We start from the raw sequence: 17500 nt of genomic DNA on the forward strand, positions 1-17500 counted from the left end.
TGTTCATACGTCCTCAAAATGTTTAATGCAGTTTACCATATTTTTGAGATTGGAGGATCAAGCCAAGTTAACTCCCATATATAAAATCAAAAAACTGCGGATGCTGGAAATCTAAAACAAAAACAGAATTATCTGGAAAAACTCAGCAGGTCTGGCAGCATCGGTTCTGTGGAAGGGTCATGAGGACTCGAAACGTCAACTCTTTTCTTCTCCGCCGATGCTGCCGGACCTGCTGAGTTTTTCCAGGTAATTCTGTTCTTGTCCAAGTTAACTCCCATCTGTGTAAAGATGTTTTCAGTGTAAGTGTTCACAGCAAGTTATTTTTCATTCATTTATGGCATGTGGGTATTGCTGGCCAGGCCTGCATTTATTGCCCATCCCTAATTGCCCTTGGAGTAAATAAAGTTACATGAAGCAGATAAAAGAAAAGTAGCTCCCTGTGGTTCAAACAGATGAACTAAATGCTGAATAAGCACAAATACCACCTTGACAAGGTGCATTCAGCATTGTTGCTAAAAGTAATATTTTTAGGATAGAAATATGGAACAGTTTGGAATAGTTCCATTATACCCTGATATGCACTGTATGCATCTGTAAAAATTGAGTTTTTTTTTACACTATAAAACATTTTCTTACAGTACTGGCATGTTTGAATTCTGCGTAATTTTGATAATTCTTGAACATAGGGCAGAATTTTATGCCGATGGGATTTTTTTAGCCCTGTCGAAATCAATGGACTTTTGAATGGCTTGCTGTATTTTATGGCCACACACCTACCATGACAGGGCTGCAAAATTACATCCTTAATGTATTTTTGTGATCACTTTGTTTCTCATTTTTGTTTGCATGAAGCCAAGATGAATGAATTTAAATTGTAGTAATCCCTTTCAAATTATTTGCTTGTTGAGTAGGTTAATTTCATAAATACAAAAGCAGCTAACCACTGATCTTGAAATGATTTTAAAGAAGAGGTTATGCAAAATCATTTTAAAAAAATGAAAGTTAGGGTCATTAATTGATATGTACTGTCTAGTTTGATATTATTCCGGGTTTTAACGGAGAGCTGTAGTTGGTACGCAGAAGATATGAATTACCTCAGTGTTGTGGTGAGATGTAGCTCAGCTCACTCCTTCTTATTCACAAGTGTCTTCTCTTGGCTGGGAAGACTGGAGGAGACACTGATTAAGGACTGTGTGGGTTCGCAGACTGTGAGGGAGTGAATACCATAATCTCGCAGTGTTTGGCTACAAAACATGACTGATAATAATATGGGGACAGATTATTTTCCTGTTCTTGGTGCAAAATTAAAGCAAAGGTTAAAAAAAAGTGAAAAAAATATTAATGTGTAAGTTATAAATGGAACATGCTTTAATTACGCAGTAAGATCTCTACCATCTGAAAAAGATAGATTAACGTTTCAGCGACAAGCTTTTGATGTAAAACATCCAACTATTTCTTCAGCTGCTGGTGAGTCTACTGGTTATTTCCAGAATTGCCTGCAATATTAACAGATTATTGTTTCAGCAAGAATAAAATTGAGAAAATAATACATTTTAAAGCGATTGCTGTTTTCCTCATTATATATTTATTTTCACAGGAAAGAGCACCACAAAATGTTAACATTGCATATGCAAAAATCTGTCAGATTCCAGTACCAAGAGTAGATGAGAAGGGATTCACCATACCAACACAAAGTTTTGGAAAAAAGGTATTTAGTTTTGCAGAAAGGTTATGACAACAATGAAGTATATTTGCCTAAATTACATATTGAAAAAGATGAAATGTATATGTTACTGGTAAAATACTCCCTTATCATTTTGTTTTATGCATTAATACAGCTGGTCAAAATGAAGCTGGGAAAAACATCTTTAAATAACATTCCTCTCCTCCCTAATGTTAATGAGTGAAGGGGGCAGAGAATGCTGAGTGATGAAGGTTCCTTTTGAAGGTCATTCACAATTTGCTAAAAAAAAACACTTGATTTTACCCAGAAAGTGACATTAACAAGAATCCATAGCTAGTTTTAAAACAGCTTCACACTGCATTTATAGATAGGCTAATGGATGATTGGATATTAAAGCAGTTGTAAACCGAGGAGGTATTCAGTAACACCAAATCCCCAATGTTTTATTTCTGCCACTGACACCCATTCTTTATAACAGAAACCTGGGAGTGTTTATATTTAATCAGCTTGATAGGATTGCCTGTACAAACATTATTGTTAAAAATAACTCGCCATCTATCAGTTTGGTAATTAAACAAAAAGTCTGAACTCTCTCAGTTCTTACACACACATTCAGTTGGAATATCAGTCAACATGCAGGGCTGTTTAAAAATGTTCCACGAGCTATATACACCCTTTTTGCTGTTGCTGGTTGTAAGATACATGTGTGTAGCTGAATTGTTCACTGTGGCTTTATAGTTACCTGCTAAAGGGTTTTTTTTTTTTGCTATCCCAATTTCTCCACCATTGTCAATTTGAATGCAGTGAAGGAACTATGACTAAACATAACTTAAATCCCACCTCATTAACTGGGTAGCAAGCATACTTTTGTAACAGCGAAAAAGAAACAAAACAGTATTCTGGGTGAGTTTCTTTTAAAACGTTAATAATAGCATATTATTGTTTGGCTTTTTGTCACCTACATTTTATTTCAAGACACCAAGCACTACAAGCAGATTGCAAGTTGAAACTGGCACACTGGCAGAGATTTAACAATACTGCTCCTTTAATGTGCAAATAAGGAGCTCATCTTTCAGCACCTGAGATCTCTAATTCCAAACCATGTAGTTGTTCACCACCTAGTGGTAAATTATTGCAAAAGCTTCCTATTGGATTCAAAGAGTGAAAGAATTACTCTCCATTTCACTATTTGTTCCCATGCACCCCCCACCCCAACATGTCAAATGCCTAAAATATATTCCAGAGGAAACAAAAAAAACTCTTTTAAAAAAGTCCAGAAAAAAAGAAAAATGTTTTTAGCAGTTTAATCTGCTCCAGGATTCTGCTAGTGCGAACCACGACTTAAATGCTGGAAGGTGCAAGAGAGCAATTGGTATAAATTAAATAGAAGTTCAAGACAAGTCAAAGAACCTTAAATAAATAAATATCCAAGAATGAATGGAGTCTAGCATTGGCTGCTAGGAAAGACAAAGAGTGATTTTTTTTTTACAGTGTAAATAATCACTTTGACCGTCAAGGCGGTAATGACTCAGACTATCTGAAGAATCAGACCACAGGTGATTACAGACCTAAGATAAAAGTAAAATACTGCGGATGCTGGAAATCAGAAACAAAAACAAAAATAAAAATTGCTGGAAAAACTCAGCAGGTCTGACAGCATCTGTGGAGAGAAAGACAGAGTTAATGTTTCAAATCTGCATGACTCTTCTTCAGATTGCAGACCTAATTGGCTTTCGTTATAACAACACTTACTTGTATTTATATAGCACCTTGAACATAGAAAAAAATAGCTCAAGGGACCTCACAGAAGTATCTTCAGATAAATTGGACATTGAGCCAAAAAAAGGGAGATCTTAGTGAGGTGACTAAAAGCTTGGCTGAAGAGGTGGGCTGAGGGAAGTGTTACTGGAGGTGGAGAGGCTGAGGGGTTTAGGGAGGGAGGTCCAGAGTGTGGGGCCTAGGCATTAGGTAGAATAATGAAATTCATCAGGAATCGACTACTTGTTTGATGTCTGGCAAGTGTTTAGTGGTATTACCCAGAGCTCAGTGTTGGGTACTAATTTACAAGAAGAACCTGGATTCAACTGATCAAATTTGCAAATGGCTGACTCCAAGGGAAACTAATAATTGGGTGACGGGGAAAGATTTTTTTAGCAGTTGTGGGGAATAGAGGCAAATGAGAATGGAATTCCAGACCAATTTCCCAGAGGTGGGATATGGTTTCAGCCAGCAGTGGGTAGCCAACTGAGCTCATTAAGGGCCACTTATAAGTCTAATTGTTGGAGGCCAACTAGAGGGTAAGCCACCTTCTAACCATTAATGGGCTGGTCCACAGAAAGCCACAGGTGAATGATTGTTTCCCACACAGTAGGCTGGAGAAATCTGCCCACATAATGTGTAAGAGAGCATTCCAAGGTCTCTCAATTCCTCAACACCTCTCAATAACTTTCTGTTTGAGTATTCCCTAGCTTTGTTTGTCCTCCCCAAATGCATTACCTCACACTTTACCAGATTGAATTCCATTTGCCACTTCTCTGCCCACTCAACCAAACCACTGATATCATTCTGGGGTCAATAGCTATCCTCTTCACTATTTGTGTCTTATTCAGACTTTCCAATCAAGCCTCCCATATTTTAAGTCTAACTCATTAATATATACCACAAGCAGCAAGAGCCCCAACACTGAGCCCTGTGGAACACCACAGGAAACCATTTTCCATTCGCAAAAACGTCCATCGACCATTACCCTTTGTTTCCTGTCGCTGAGCCAATTTTGGGTCCAATCTGCCACCTTCCCCTGTATCCCATGGGATCTCACTTTCCTGACCAGTCTGCCATGTGGGACCTTGTCAAATGCCTTACTGAAATCCATGTAGACAACATCCACTGCACTACCCTCATCAATCCTCCTTGTTACTTCCTCAAAAAATTCTATTAAGTTAGTAAGACACGATCTTCCCCCTAACAAAACCATGTGGACTGCCCCTGATCAATCCATGTATTTCTAAGCAACAGTTTACCCTGTCTCTCAGAATTGTTTCCAATAATTTGCCCACCACTGAAGTCAGGCTGACCGGCCTATAACTTCCTGGCCTGTCCCCCGGACCCTTTTAAAATAGTGGTACAACATTCACAGACCTCCAATCCTCTGGGACCTCACCTGTATCTAGTGAGGATTGGAAAGTGATCCTCAGAGTATCTGCTACTTCTTCCCTGGCTTCCTTTAACAGCCTGGGATACAATCCATCCGGCCCTGGTGATCTATCCACCTTTAAGGATGCCAGTCCCTCCAATACTTCCTGTCTTACTATGCTTTCACACCCCTCCTCACTAACTAGAATGTCTGCATCATCCCTCTCCTTAGTGAAGACAGAGACCAGGTACTCATTGAGAACCCTGCCCACATCTTTAGCATCAACGCACAAGTTACCATGTATACCTCTAAAACGCCCTACCTTTTCCTTAATTATTCTCTTGCTCTTAATGTACTGGTAAAACACCTTAGGATAAGCCAGGGAACTACAGATCAGTGAGTCTCACGTCAGTGGTAGGGAAACTATTGGAGAAAATTCTGAAGGAGAGAATCTATCTCCACTTGGAGAGGCAAGGTTTGATCAGGGATAGTCAGCATGGCTTTGTCAGAGGGAGGTCATGCCTGACAAATTTGATTGAATTTTTTGAGGAGGTGACCAGGTGTGTAGATGAGGGTAGTGCAGTTGATGTAGTTTATATGGATTTCAGCAAAGCCTTTGACAAGGTCCCACATGGGAGGCTTATAAAAAAGGCAAATGCACATGGGATACAGGGTAATTTGATAAGGTGGATTCAAAATTGGCTTAGTTGTAGGAGACAGAGGGTGATGACAGAAGGATGCTTTAGTGACTGGAAGCCAGTGTCCAGTGGTGTATCGCAGGGATCTGTGCTTGGTTCTTATTATTCGTCATTTATTTAAACAACATTGATGACTATATGGGGGGGTAAGATTAGTAAGTTTGCGGATGACACAAAGTTTGGCTGGGTGGTTAACAGTGAGGTTGAGTGTCTTGGGCTACAGGAAGATATAGACAGGATGGTCAAATGGGCAGATAAGTGGCAGATGGAATTTAACCCTGAAAAGTGTGAGGTGATACACTTTGGAAGGAGTAATTTGACAAGGAAGTGTTCAATGAATAGCATGACATTAGGAAGTTCTGAGGAACAAAGGGACTTGGCGTGTGTGTGTCCATAGATCTCTGAAGATGGAAGGGCATGTTAGTGGCGTGGTGAAAAAGGCATATGGGACACTTGCCTTTATCAATCGAGGCATAGATTACTAAAGTAGGGAGGTCATGTTGGAGTTGTATAGAACCTTGGTGAGGCCACAGCTGGAGTACTGTCTGCAGTTCTGGTCGCCACATTATAGGAAGGATTTGATTGTACTGGAGGGGTTGCAGAGGAGATTCACCAGGATGTTGCCTGGGATGAAACATTTAAGTTATGAAGAGAGGTTGGATAGACTTGTGTTGTTTTGTTGGAGCAGAGAAGACTGAGGGGTGACCTGATCGAGGTGTACAAGATTATGAGGGGCATGGACAGGGTGGATAGGGAGCAGCTATTCCCCTTAGTTGAAGGGTCAGTCACGAGGGGACATAAGTTCAAGGTGAGGGGCAGGAGGTTTAGGGGGGATGTGAGGAAAAACATTTTTACCCAGAGAGTGGTGACGGTCTGGAATGTGCTGCCTGGGAGGGTGGTGGAGGCGGGTTGCCTCACATCCTTTAAAAAATACCTGGATGAGCACTTGGCACATCATAACATTCAAGGCTATGGTAAATGGGATTAGGTAGGTAGGTCAGGTGTTTCTCACGTGTTGGTGCCGACTCAATGGGCTGAAGGGCCTCTTCTGCACTCTGTGATTTTCTTTGATTTTACCTGCCAATATTTTTTCCTATCCTCTCTTTCCTATCTTCTAAGTTGGTGCAGTGTCATGTTTTGTTTTATAATGCTCCTGTGAAGCATTTTGGGACATTTCATTACATTAAAGGAGCTATATGAATATAAATTATTGTTGTTGAGGTGTTGTTTGTTTGTTAATCCTCCTATGAAGCACCTGGGTATGTCTTGCTACACTAAAGGTGGTGCATAATGCAAGCTGTTGACCAATTACTGATTCCAGTAGACTATTAGTCTTTGTAAACCTGCAAGCTACTAAGTAGGTTAGATGATAAACTATTTCTCATCAATGTTATCTCCATCATGCTTGCCACATCTTATATCTAAGGAAATTGAGTGAACTCTGATACTTTAACACTGTTAAATGTGATGTGTTTAATTTTAGATTGGATTAGGAGCATCATATTCTGATACCCAAACAGACATGGTACAGATGGAGGAAAGAAATGTTTACTGTGGTCCTTACAATATAAAAGTCATCAAACAACAGTATGTAATAACTGTATCAAACATAAACATTTTCTTTTCGTTTGTGACTCTTTTAATAATTTTGTCACGTTACACAGTTGTGGTTAAAAATGAAGCATGGAGTCCTTTTTTAGTCATAAGAGTTAAACAACGTTTTATTTCCGTAAGTTTACATTTAAAAGCTGAGGCACTAAATATTGTTCGTACTGAGGGAGGTCATTTGAATCCAACATCCTGCTCGGGGTAGAATTTTCCTGGAAAGACAAAATTCCTATTACGTGCCTGAAAGTGGGAGAAATCTCATAGTCGGCTGGTGGTAGGACGTGTGGTGGAATTTTCCCTGTGTGGTCAATTAAGTGGACGACCCCTAACCCCCAAGAGCTGCTGGCCCAATGAGAGGGCTGATAGCTCAGTAGTGCCACCAATCGTGGTGGCCATTGCTGTGGATGCAGCTGCATGGAGAGGACTCCTCAATGGCAGGTTGCCCTCAAAGAGGGGTAAGTGGTTTGTGGGTTGCTGGGGCTAGACAGGCCCTGGCAATAGGGCTCGGGGTTTGCAGTGCGCCAGTGATGCTGTTGCTGCGGGGGTGACCCATTGCTCTTGGGGTGGGGGCCTTCTGCATGCCACAGGGTATCATATCCCTCCCTCAAACCCTGGGGGGGGGGGTGCTGCCAGATTCCACTGGGCAGTCTCCCCATACCATGGCAGGTCCCCACAATGTGGGCCGAAGTCAGCGGAGGTGGGAAGTGGCCCTTAATTGGCTGCTTAAGTAGCTTTGCCTGGCCTCCCGGTTGGCAGCCTTCCCACCCTGCAGCCCTTTCCCAAAGATCGGAGAAAATTCTAGCCGTAATCTTTCTTTGTTATCAATCTTTTGGGTCAGTGTGTATTTTGGATGTCTTATTAATTTAATATAATAATTGTCTTTGTTTCCTTGACTCTCTTCTTTCTGATACTTCTCTGTCCCAGTGTTAGAGGTTTGGGTTTACCACACTGGTGCTCAGGAGTGTTTTCACTCCTTTTTTAGCGATCCAGTTGCCTGCCTTTTAATGGAAAAATAACATTTGTTAAGTTTAGGTCCTCTGTAAAATACATACCAATAGAGGCTCAGGACCAGGAATAAAAAACGGTCAATGGGACAATTTAACTAACCCCCATTGAAATTATTTGACGTGAGTAACCTTCCAGGGAAAACAAGAGAAAATGATGACAAACATAAAATTAAAGCACTAAATGTCTAACCATTCCTGTCTTTCATTACTCAGTACTGACGCTAGCAGGGTAATCCACTATGATGGGGGACAAATGATAGCTGTGGGTTCATCAGACGGAAGAATAAGATTTTTGGATCCCAATCATTCCAAAGACATTTCCCTTATAATGCATGGGCATACTGGACGCATCAGGTCACTGTTTCTCAGTGAGGAAAAAGGCTTTTTACTGAGTGGAAGTTATGACCTCAACATCAGGTGGGAGTTAAAATATTTTCTTGCGCATTTCTCAGCAATTACTTGGCTCCTGAGTATGAAATATGACTAATTTTACCCAAGAAAATCTACTTTTCTTTAATTGGTCAATTTTAGACGGTGGGATCTGAAGACTGCATCATGCATGAACATCTACCATGGTCACACGGGAATCATTACCTGTCTTGACCTGCACAAGAACATGTTTGCGTCAGCAGGAATGGACAATAAGGCCAAAGGTTAGACAAACTGCGGCTGTAATTTGAACCAATTACGCCAGGTGGGAGAAACACAGAATCGGGTAGAATATCAGTTTTCCACCCCACTCAATATCTCACTCTTTTTAGACTTCAATGGAAACAAAAATTGGACAGGGTTTTAAATCAGCTTTGCACACAATCCCATCAATCTCCTGCCGGACAGGTTAGAGTAAAATTCGTTCCTGCAGGTGTATCTTAAAAAAACAAGCTGATGCATCCCTAAGTTCCAATGAAGAATCCCACCCAATACATTAACTTTGCCTAATATTCACCAGGTTAATTCCTGAAATAAGAGGGTTTTCCAAAATTGAGAAGTTGAGCTGGTTGGGACTGTACTCTCTGGAGTTTAGAAGAATGAGAGGTAACTTCATTGAAACATATACGATTCTGAGAGGGTTTGACAGGGTAGACACCGAGAGGCCATTTATCCTGGCTGGAGAGTCAAGAATACAGGGTCATAGACTCAGGATAAGGGGTTGGCCATTCAGGACTGAGATGAGGAAACCTTTCTTCACTCAGAGGGTGTCAAATCTTGGAATTCTCTACCCCAGAGGGCTATGGATGCTCAGTCATTGAGTAGATCCAAGGCTGAGATCAGTAGAGTAATGTGGGGCTGTGGCATAAAAGTGGGAATCACAGTGGTGAAGTGTTGAAGCATCAAGGAGGCAGGTAAGGCCCGTGTGGGGAGTAGTTGGACAAAACAAAGCAGAGAGGCAGAAAAGTCCCATATAAGGAGTGGGAGACTAACTGAGGTAAAAAGGCACATATCCTCCATCAGCATATCCTTGACTGTGATTTAACAGTGACTCCAGATTGAACACACAGTGAACAAGGATCCTGGGCTGTCCATTAACTGGCTGATAAGAGCTGGTGGCCTTCAGGCGAGGTCGCATCCTTGACTGGAAGGTCAACCTTTTTATGGCTGCAATCTCTGTAATCTGCAGGTAGGAGAAGCTGCGAGAAGCATTGATGGGGAGGGGCTGCTCCCAGAAGCTGAGGGAAAGATCTCTGTCGGGGAGAGGCTGAACAGAGAGACAAAAGCTCCGAAGCTGGACACGGTATCCAAGCAAAATGGCCCATGAAATGGGAATCTTCTGGGAATGGGAACCATATGCCCAAAATATTACCATGAACGGTGGAAGGAACGCCCAGCGGAAGGAAGATCCAAGCAACAGAGGCTGTATGACTGGGGTAGCAGGAGCAGCAAGAGGTGCAGGCTGCGGCTGGCCAGGATCCACCAGGACACCATGGGAGCCAATCCAATGGAGAGAACGTCCCTTGTTCAAGAATATTCAGAACGCGAACCAACTGCCTGCAGTTGTGAGAGTGACAGTGCCGGAGAAGCTTGCCCCTGTCCAGGGAGTCACTGCTGCAGGACAACCTGAGTCCAGTGGGCTTGGGTGGGCATTAAATTTTTATCCATTTGGATCTGTTCAGGGATCTACTGGAGATGTGTGGGACATACAGGCAGCTACATCAGGGAAGTCACAAATGCTCCAGTTAAAAGGACTGGAGAGTTTGTATTTCCATACAGAGCTGGAAAGCCAGGCAGAGAGGCCTGTAGGCTTTGAGGCCATTGCAGGCTTCCCTGTGTGCAGGGTTGATGGATTGCACACCCATAACCATCAAAGCTCCGTCAGACTAGTCTACAGCCTTCATCAATAGGATGGGGTTCTGTTCAATTAATGTGGAGCGGTTACATGACCTACATGGTGTGTGCCCATTTCCTGGGAAAGACTCGCCACTTGTTTATCCTCCGGCTGTTGCAACTGCCATATCTGTTTGATCTCAGTGGCTCGATTCTCAGCAACCCTCTCTCACCATGGCTATTAAAACAAGTGAGAAAGCCTAGTGATGAGACAGAGGCACAATAAAATGCCAGCCATGGCTCAACGCAGGCCACAATAGAGAAGATAGTCGACCTTGTGAACATAAGATTCCTAGTGCCTAGACTGTTTCGGGAGTGCTCAGAAGTATGATCTAGTGAGGCTTTGCAGGATCATTGTAGGTTGTTGCCCTCTTTGCAATCTTGCACAACAAAGGGGGAGGCTATGAATCCAGATGGGGTGCAGGAGACTGTGTTGTCTTCCTCTGATGAGGAGGACGTAGAGGGGGAGACTGAGGAAGCAGGACATTACCATTTTATGCCTGCACCAGAAGTCGGAGCCTTGGAGCAGTGTGCTAGGAAGGTTCATGGGAATCTCATTCAGACTCGATTCCTTTATTCCTGAGGTTCCTAAAAGATCAGACATTCACCCACCACTGGAGATGTCTCCCCCAGATTTCCAACAATTCCACCATCCATCATACTGTCTCTCCATGCCACTGCCTCATCAAGGGAGATGGCCATGCAATGAAGTCACCACCACACAACTTATGACGCAAAAGACTTTTCATTTAGAAGCCACATTGAAACTAGATCAATGAACCAGATTGAAACCTGCCACCAATTTAATCACACACACAAGCAACACGCTGATACAGGAGGCATATTCACCCAAGCCACCATGGTGCAATTATCATCTGCCAAAAATGCTTCCAATTGCTACAATGACATCCCTGCATCTGCAGCTAAGCTGGGATCATGTTGCTAGGCGTGATGCCCTGTTACCTGAGATGACCTTGGTGGCTGTCCTCTGGTTGCTCGAGGCCTTGAAGGGCCCAGCATGCTAAGTGGCTCCCTCATCAGAGCAGAGGCCCCTCTGCAAACTCTTCCACTGGAGACAGTTGAGTCACTGGCAGAGGGGGAGAGCTACACCTGTTCAAACTTGGAGCTCCATGAGACAGGCCTTCAGATGTGACAGTCGGCAGTTCCTGTTTCTTCCCTGAGTAATGGCACCTCCCTGGCTACCAAAGTGGGACATTGACCTGGATGAAACTCCAGGCTCAACATCCTTCTTTGGCCTAGCTGACCTGCTGCACTGAGCTCATGCAGAGGCGATGGTTGCAGGTCTACAGCCAAAGTGTTTTGCTGCTTCTGGCTTTTCATGACATTCATTAACTTCTTCATGGAGGAAGCCATGTGCTCATACACCTGAGTTATGGTCTGGATTTACTGCTCCATGCATATCTGCACAATGCCTCTGGCAACTCTGCCAGATATTCCCCTGTTCGACACCAACTCCAGCAGATTCAATATGGTCGACACCAGAGGCCTGTCATCAGCTTGGGGCTCAGCATAGGCCTGGCCTTCAACGGTCCTCTGACTATCAGGATCCTTGGTTGGCACAGCGTCCATCATCTGCTCTTGCATGTCAGTAATGTGCTGACCAGATTGTGAACCTGAGCCATATCACAACCACATTCCCACTGAGATGAATGTAACTGTGCTGGTGGGGGGAGTGATGTGATGCTCTGATAAATGGACATCCTCCTCCCCAGAGCTGGAATGCAGTCTTTTAGCTGTGGCCACTACATGTGCCTCCGGCACCCTGAGACCTGCATGGAGTAATATAGACAATTAGTCCAAGAGCCTTTGCAATCAAGCCTTCCATTTTTGTGTGTAGTGTGTCTCCTTTACATCCACAGGGTGACTCTGTGCTTCTCACTATCATCATCCATGACACTGATCTCTCTATCTGTGATGGAATGGCTTCCTGGCCTGCCCCTAAGCTTCTGTTTCCACCGAGGTCTAGCACACTTCCACCCATTTTGACCCTTTCCAGGGCATTGCGGGCCCATTTCTCCTGCAAGCAGAATGCCAAAGTGGGTCTCTGGACAATTATAATTTCTCCCCTTCCTCGCCTGGCATCCCTCAGGACCACGATGGGTCCTCTAACACATCCACTCTCTGCGGTCTAGGAACAGCCCATCGACAAGAGGCAAAGGCCTACAACCCATGTAGTGCCATTACTCCAGAGATCACTGCTCCCTTCTTTCTCCCTCCCACCTGGTCCCTCCCCTCTTTGTCACCCATCATGTCTTGAACACAATGGCAGTCACATCCATGAACTGCCATGATCAGACTCCTTCATTGAACTATTTGTAGCACTGCAGACAGTCTCGCTGCCTCTGAACCCATACATTAATTTTAAATGTTTTCACAGAGGATAAAGAATAATTGATTTATTCTATAATAGATGTTTCCAAGAATTATATGGCCAAATAATTCTGGTCAGAAATAAAGGTGCAGATATGGACTGCTGATACCACATGCATCAGGCTCTTCCAAAATGTATTCGTATTTAACTTAATTGGTGACATAAAAGTGTTCTGGGTGCTTCCAATTTTTGGTGCCAGGAAAAATGTGGGATGGGTTAGATTTCAATAGTAAGAATAGATAGGGTACATGCCCCAGTCTCTACAGCTGAAAATACAACCTCTGATAATATGAACATCATTTCCTGAGACTAGTTATATCTTTATTTATAATGTTAGATCCCACTTATACAGCATTTAAGATAATGAACTCACTGGACTTCTAACTTATAAATAACAAAAAAAGGGATCTATACATCACAGGGGTGGTATATTTAGTAACATCACACTATAAGTAGTGCACAGCAAATGCTAGCAGGGATTCCATTAAACCTTTTCGCTTTACCTCTCCTCAATCACATATCATGAAATGGAACTTTAACAGATGTTGCTGGATCTGGGTTTTGGTAGAAATAAAAGCAGAAAGTGCTGGAAAACTCAGCAGGACTGGCATCACCTGCGGCGAGAGAAACAGAATTAATGTTTTGAATCCAATATGACTCTTCAGAACTTATTGAACTTGAAAGGTTAACTCTGTTTCTCTCTTCACGGATGTTGCCAGACCTGTTGAGTTTTTCCAGCGCTTTGATCTTATTTCAGATATCCAGCATCTGCAGTATTTTTATTATTCTGGGTTTTGATAGTGCTAGCTGAGAGTTGGAAAATGTCACACTTTTATATTATTTCTGTATATATTGTTAATGAATAAATAACCTGACAACAATGAAAGTTTACCTTTGAAAAATCAATTCTGTTTTCCCTCTTGTATATAGTCCTGATCTAATTAAAAGTGAATCTTAGTTTTCATTTCTCCACATTCCTGAATCTAGTGAATGTTACATAATTTGTGATTCAATGTAATGATTCATGACTAATCTTTCACATTGAAACTTAGGTAATGCTAGCTCATTTTAACAAGTCATTTTTTTAATATTGTCTTTATTAGCTATATAATCAATAATACACAAACTGAACATCTAGGTGTTATCTCTGGAAGTCCCAATCAATGTGAAATCCTGGTTAGAGCAGTGCATTTTCTGATGAATGCTTGTTTGCAATTCTTCTACTGGAGGTAGTAAATATTTGTTCATTGATAATTAATGAGCTTCATAATGTGTCTTTTTTTTTTGCTTTGTCATTAGTGTGGGACGTTTACAAAGGAAAATGCCTTTGCAGCTTCAGGCATGAAAGACCGGTTCTGTCTGTGGCTATCAATGAGATGTATGTGGTGAGCGGATGTGAGAAGGGATTGGTCCATGTCTGGTGCATCAAACCTCCTTCATTAGTCAAGGTATTCAGAGCAGAAAAGTGTGATGTTACTAAATATACCTTCCCTGTGATGTCTAGATCCCTTTTTTTCTTCAATGTTGTGTCCTTCCTAGTGAGAAAGCATAATCCTAGTGGAACATGAGGAAAGAAGGATTAATGCATGGTCTGTGCCTGGAGCTGGGAAACCATCAGAAGGTGAGATCAACTTATACTCATCCTGAGCTGCCTCAGCCAAGGAAAGCCGGGGATCAACTATCAAACATGGCACATCCCTATCTACTTTATTATCCTTAACGACCAGATACTCCAAAAACTTCACCAGAATAACTGCTCAGTGAGATCGCTCCTTTGCTTAACTTTCCTGCCAATGAATGACCTCACATCAACACTGAATTCGCCATGCTGCTCAAATGTACAAAACCATGTAAGATCTTCAATGTGTGCATCTGCAAATAGTGGGTATTTTATGCAGTGGCTATGGTAGGCAAGAGACACCCATTGGGGTAAATTTTAACAGTTGGACGGTTAATTGGGTGGCTAATGACAGAGCCTGCCAACAGTATCTCATTAACATATATGGGGTAGGTTACTGGTGTCAATCAGGCATCCCTATGGAGCTCCTGGCTCAGAGGCAACATATATTCTGACCAAGAAAGTGATAGATCCAATTGGCGTACTAATCATCAATCATGGGGGCTGGTGGGAGGGGTTGTAGCCCAGGTGGCACTAACCCACGTTACTCTTGTGGAATTGGCAGAAAATAATTTAAATTCTTACCTTTCTGGGCCACTTCTGCTTCTGCAGTAGGTTTTACTGAACAGAGCCCGCAGCAGACTTCCTGGCAAGGTAGTTGAAATGACATTGGCATGTAGTAGGTCCCATTTTGCATTGATTAATGAGGCTCCTGTCTGATTCAGGTAGGACCTTGGCCGCTCAGAGAAAAGTCCCAAGCAAAATGGTGGCAGCACAGGTGGTAAGTTTACCACCTCCATTTTAACTGGTCGAAGGGAATTAAAACCTTCCCACTGTATTGAAAAGTGAATCAGTTATGAGAGGACGAAAGGTCATCGTTCTGAATATTGGGCTGGACTTTAGCACAGATGCTGAAGTCTTGCTGCTGGGGTCAAAAGCAGGAGGCGACCCTGCTTCAGCCAGCAGCGGGAGGCATATTCCCAATTAATTGGCCACCATCAAGTTTGCCGCTCATGTTAAGAATGGCAGCCCACCCCCACCCTGGCTCTATCAGAGGGCCGGTAGCTCAGCAGCCTCAATAGTGATGGTCATTGCTGGGGCTGCAGTTACAGGAAGAGGGACATATCAATGGCTGGTGGCAGCTTCCCCTGCCCATGACATGGACAAAAGGCCCGTGGAGGAGGCAAGAGGCCCTTAATTGGCTGTGCAAGTAGCTCAACTGGGCTCCTGGTGCATGGCATGTCTACCAGCTTTCCTGCCATTGGCAAAATGACATGGTGCTAGGCCCCCCATTTTGCCAGCCTTTCCAAATCCAGCCTGTCACCAAGGGGCTGATTAGATTCTGCTCATTAACTCTGTTTTCTGTCTCCACAGATTTTGCCTGACCTGCTGAGTATTTCCAGCATTTTCTCTTTTTATAATGGATGACAGTTTTGCATATTTCTTTAGGCACGGAATTAGAAAATCCTTCATAAATGGTCTCAAAGCAATTGAGAATAAGAGTAAAAATGATCCTCTACAAATAGAGACAAATGTTATTACAAGATACAGCTGGGATCTAGACAATCTACCCGGGTTCACTGTGCACTATAAAATACTGACTGTTTAAATTCATTCTGCCAGGGTTGATGTGATCACACTACTTTTCTTTTAATTGATGAATTTCCCTCTTTGATTATTCAGGTTCTGACTGGTCATACAGACTCAGTTACATGTGTGTCTTGTGACCAATGGCATTTGGTCAGTGGAAGCAAGGATAAAAACGTTAAGGCCTGGAGTATGATTGGAAAATTTAGTGAATGCTTAATGACGCTCAAACATCCAAAGTGAGTAACTTCATAGGAAATAAGACATAAATAATGCATCATTATTCCAAACTCTTAACATTAAAGATAACTACTATCAAAAAGGGGGAGAAACAATCCTGACAATTTTTTTCCATGTGTAATAGATTAGATTTAATTTCTATTTTTTTTTTACTCTTCAAGTTTCAACACAACTTTTCAATGACAATTTTTCCATCTTTAATTAAAGCATGAGGTATTTTTTATTTTGCTTCAGTTTGCTTCTCCAATTAAAATTTTTAATGGACACATCGATATCAGAGCAAGCATTTCCTGTAATTTGTGCAAGCCGTTTGTGTGTCCACTGAGTGCACTTGTTATACCTTCACTAACTCGGTTGTCTGCAGAATTGTAAATGGGTTGATTCTTCATAAGCAAAAATGGATATTCTTGCTGACCAGGTGTGAATCCTGCTCAGAACCGTTTAAATGTAACAGTGTGAATTGTATTTGTGAACAAAATGTTTGTCCGAAAACCCTACTCCAAGGAATTAAGGGGATACTTACAGGTTCCTGAAACAATATTGGATTTATTCTGAACTCTAGTGATTAATCAGATAAAAAGCTCATTTTTAACTTGCTATTTGCGGCAATTATTCGATGTTCAATACCACTCCAAGGTTTCATCCTTTGCCTGTGCTAGGCCACTTAATTTCAGCAATGAAAATGATCTTAATACTTTAGAAAATTGAGAAACAAGACTCAACCAGATCCCTTCCTTCTGACCACCAAAATAGGATTGCTGTTTGAGGACTGGATCAGGCTTGGCAGTAATACCATCCGTGGGAAAAAATACCTTTCAAACTCTCAGTTCAAACTCTCGCATAAAACAACAAGCATTTAAGCATGAAGCCCATGGGCCCTATTACAGCCTAAATCAGCGCCTTTTGAAGAAAGAGACGAAAATTTTGGGGTGGGCTTGAAGCAATAAATTAGAAAGATACCGATGGCATTTAAGATATTTCTCTCAAATACTTTTCATGTTATGATAATATGTTTAGCAGCTCTTGTGGTGCAGTGGGTAGTGTTCCTGCCCCTGAGCCAGAAGCTCCAGGTTTGAGTCCCATCCCAGGACTTGATGGCCAAGGAAGGTGTGTCCATAAACCTGTAAATCCTTCCAATATGCCTATGGTAGGTAGTAAGAGTGGGAGAGTCTCCCAGTCAGCCATGCTTGATACAGAGTGGCACCACTCAA

General features: G+C 42.3%; 1 protein-coding gene across 1 annotated transcript in view; it reads left to right on the top strand.

Annotated features, from left to right (window-relative positions):
• fbxw10 (F-box and WD repeat domain containing 10) overlaps window positions 1-17500 on the top strand; it is a 63169-nt gene that overhangs the window by 30243 nt on the left and 15426 nt on the right. Inside the window, exons 6-12 of the mRNA XM_041217429.1 lie at window positions 1598-1708; window positions 6999-7102; window positions 8344-8547; window positions 8662-8783; window positions 11819-12025; window positions 14144-14292; window positions 16146-16288. Of these exons, the coding sequence (XP_041073363.1) occupies window positions 1598-1708; window positions 6999-7102; window positions 8344-8547; window positions 8662-8783; window positions 11819-12025; window positions 14144-14292; window positions 16146-16288 (1040 nt within the window). The remainder of the gene's footprint in view (window positions 1-1597; window positions 1709-6998; window positions 7103-8343; window positions 8548-8661; window positions 8784-11818; window positions 12026-14143; window positions 14293-16145; window positions 16289-17500) is intronic.

The sequence above is a fragment of the Carcharodon carcharias genome, chromosome 22 (assembly GCF_017639515.1).
Source record: "Carcharodon carcharias isolate sCarCar2 chromosome 22, sCarCar2.pri, whole genome shotgun sequence".
Taxonomy (NCBI): Eukaryota; Metazoa; Chordata; class Chondrichthyes; order Lamniformes; family Lamnidae; genus Carcharodon; species Carcharodon carcharias.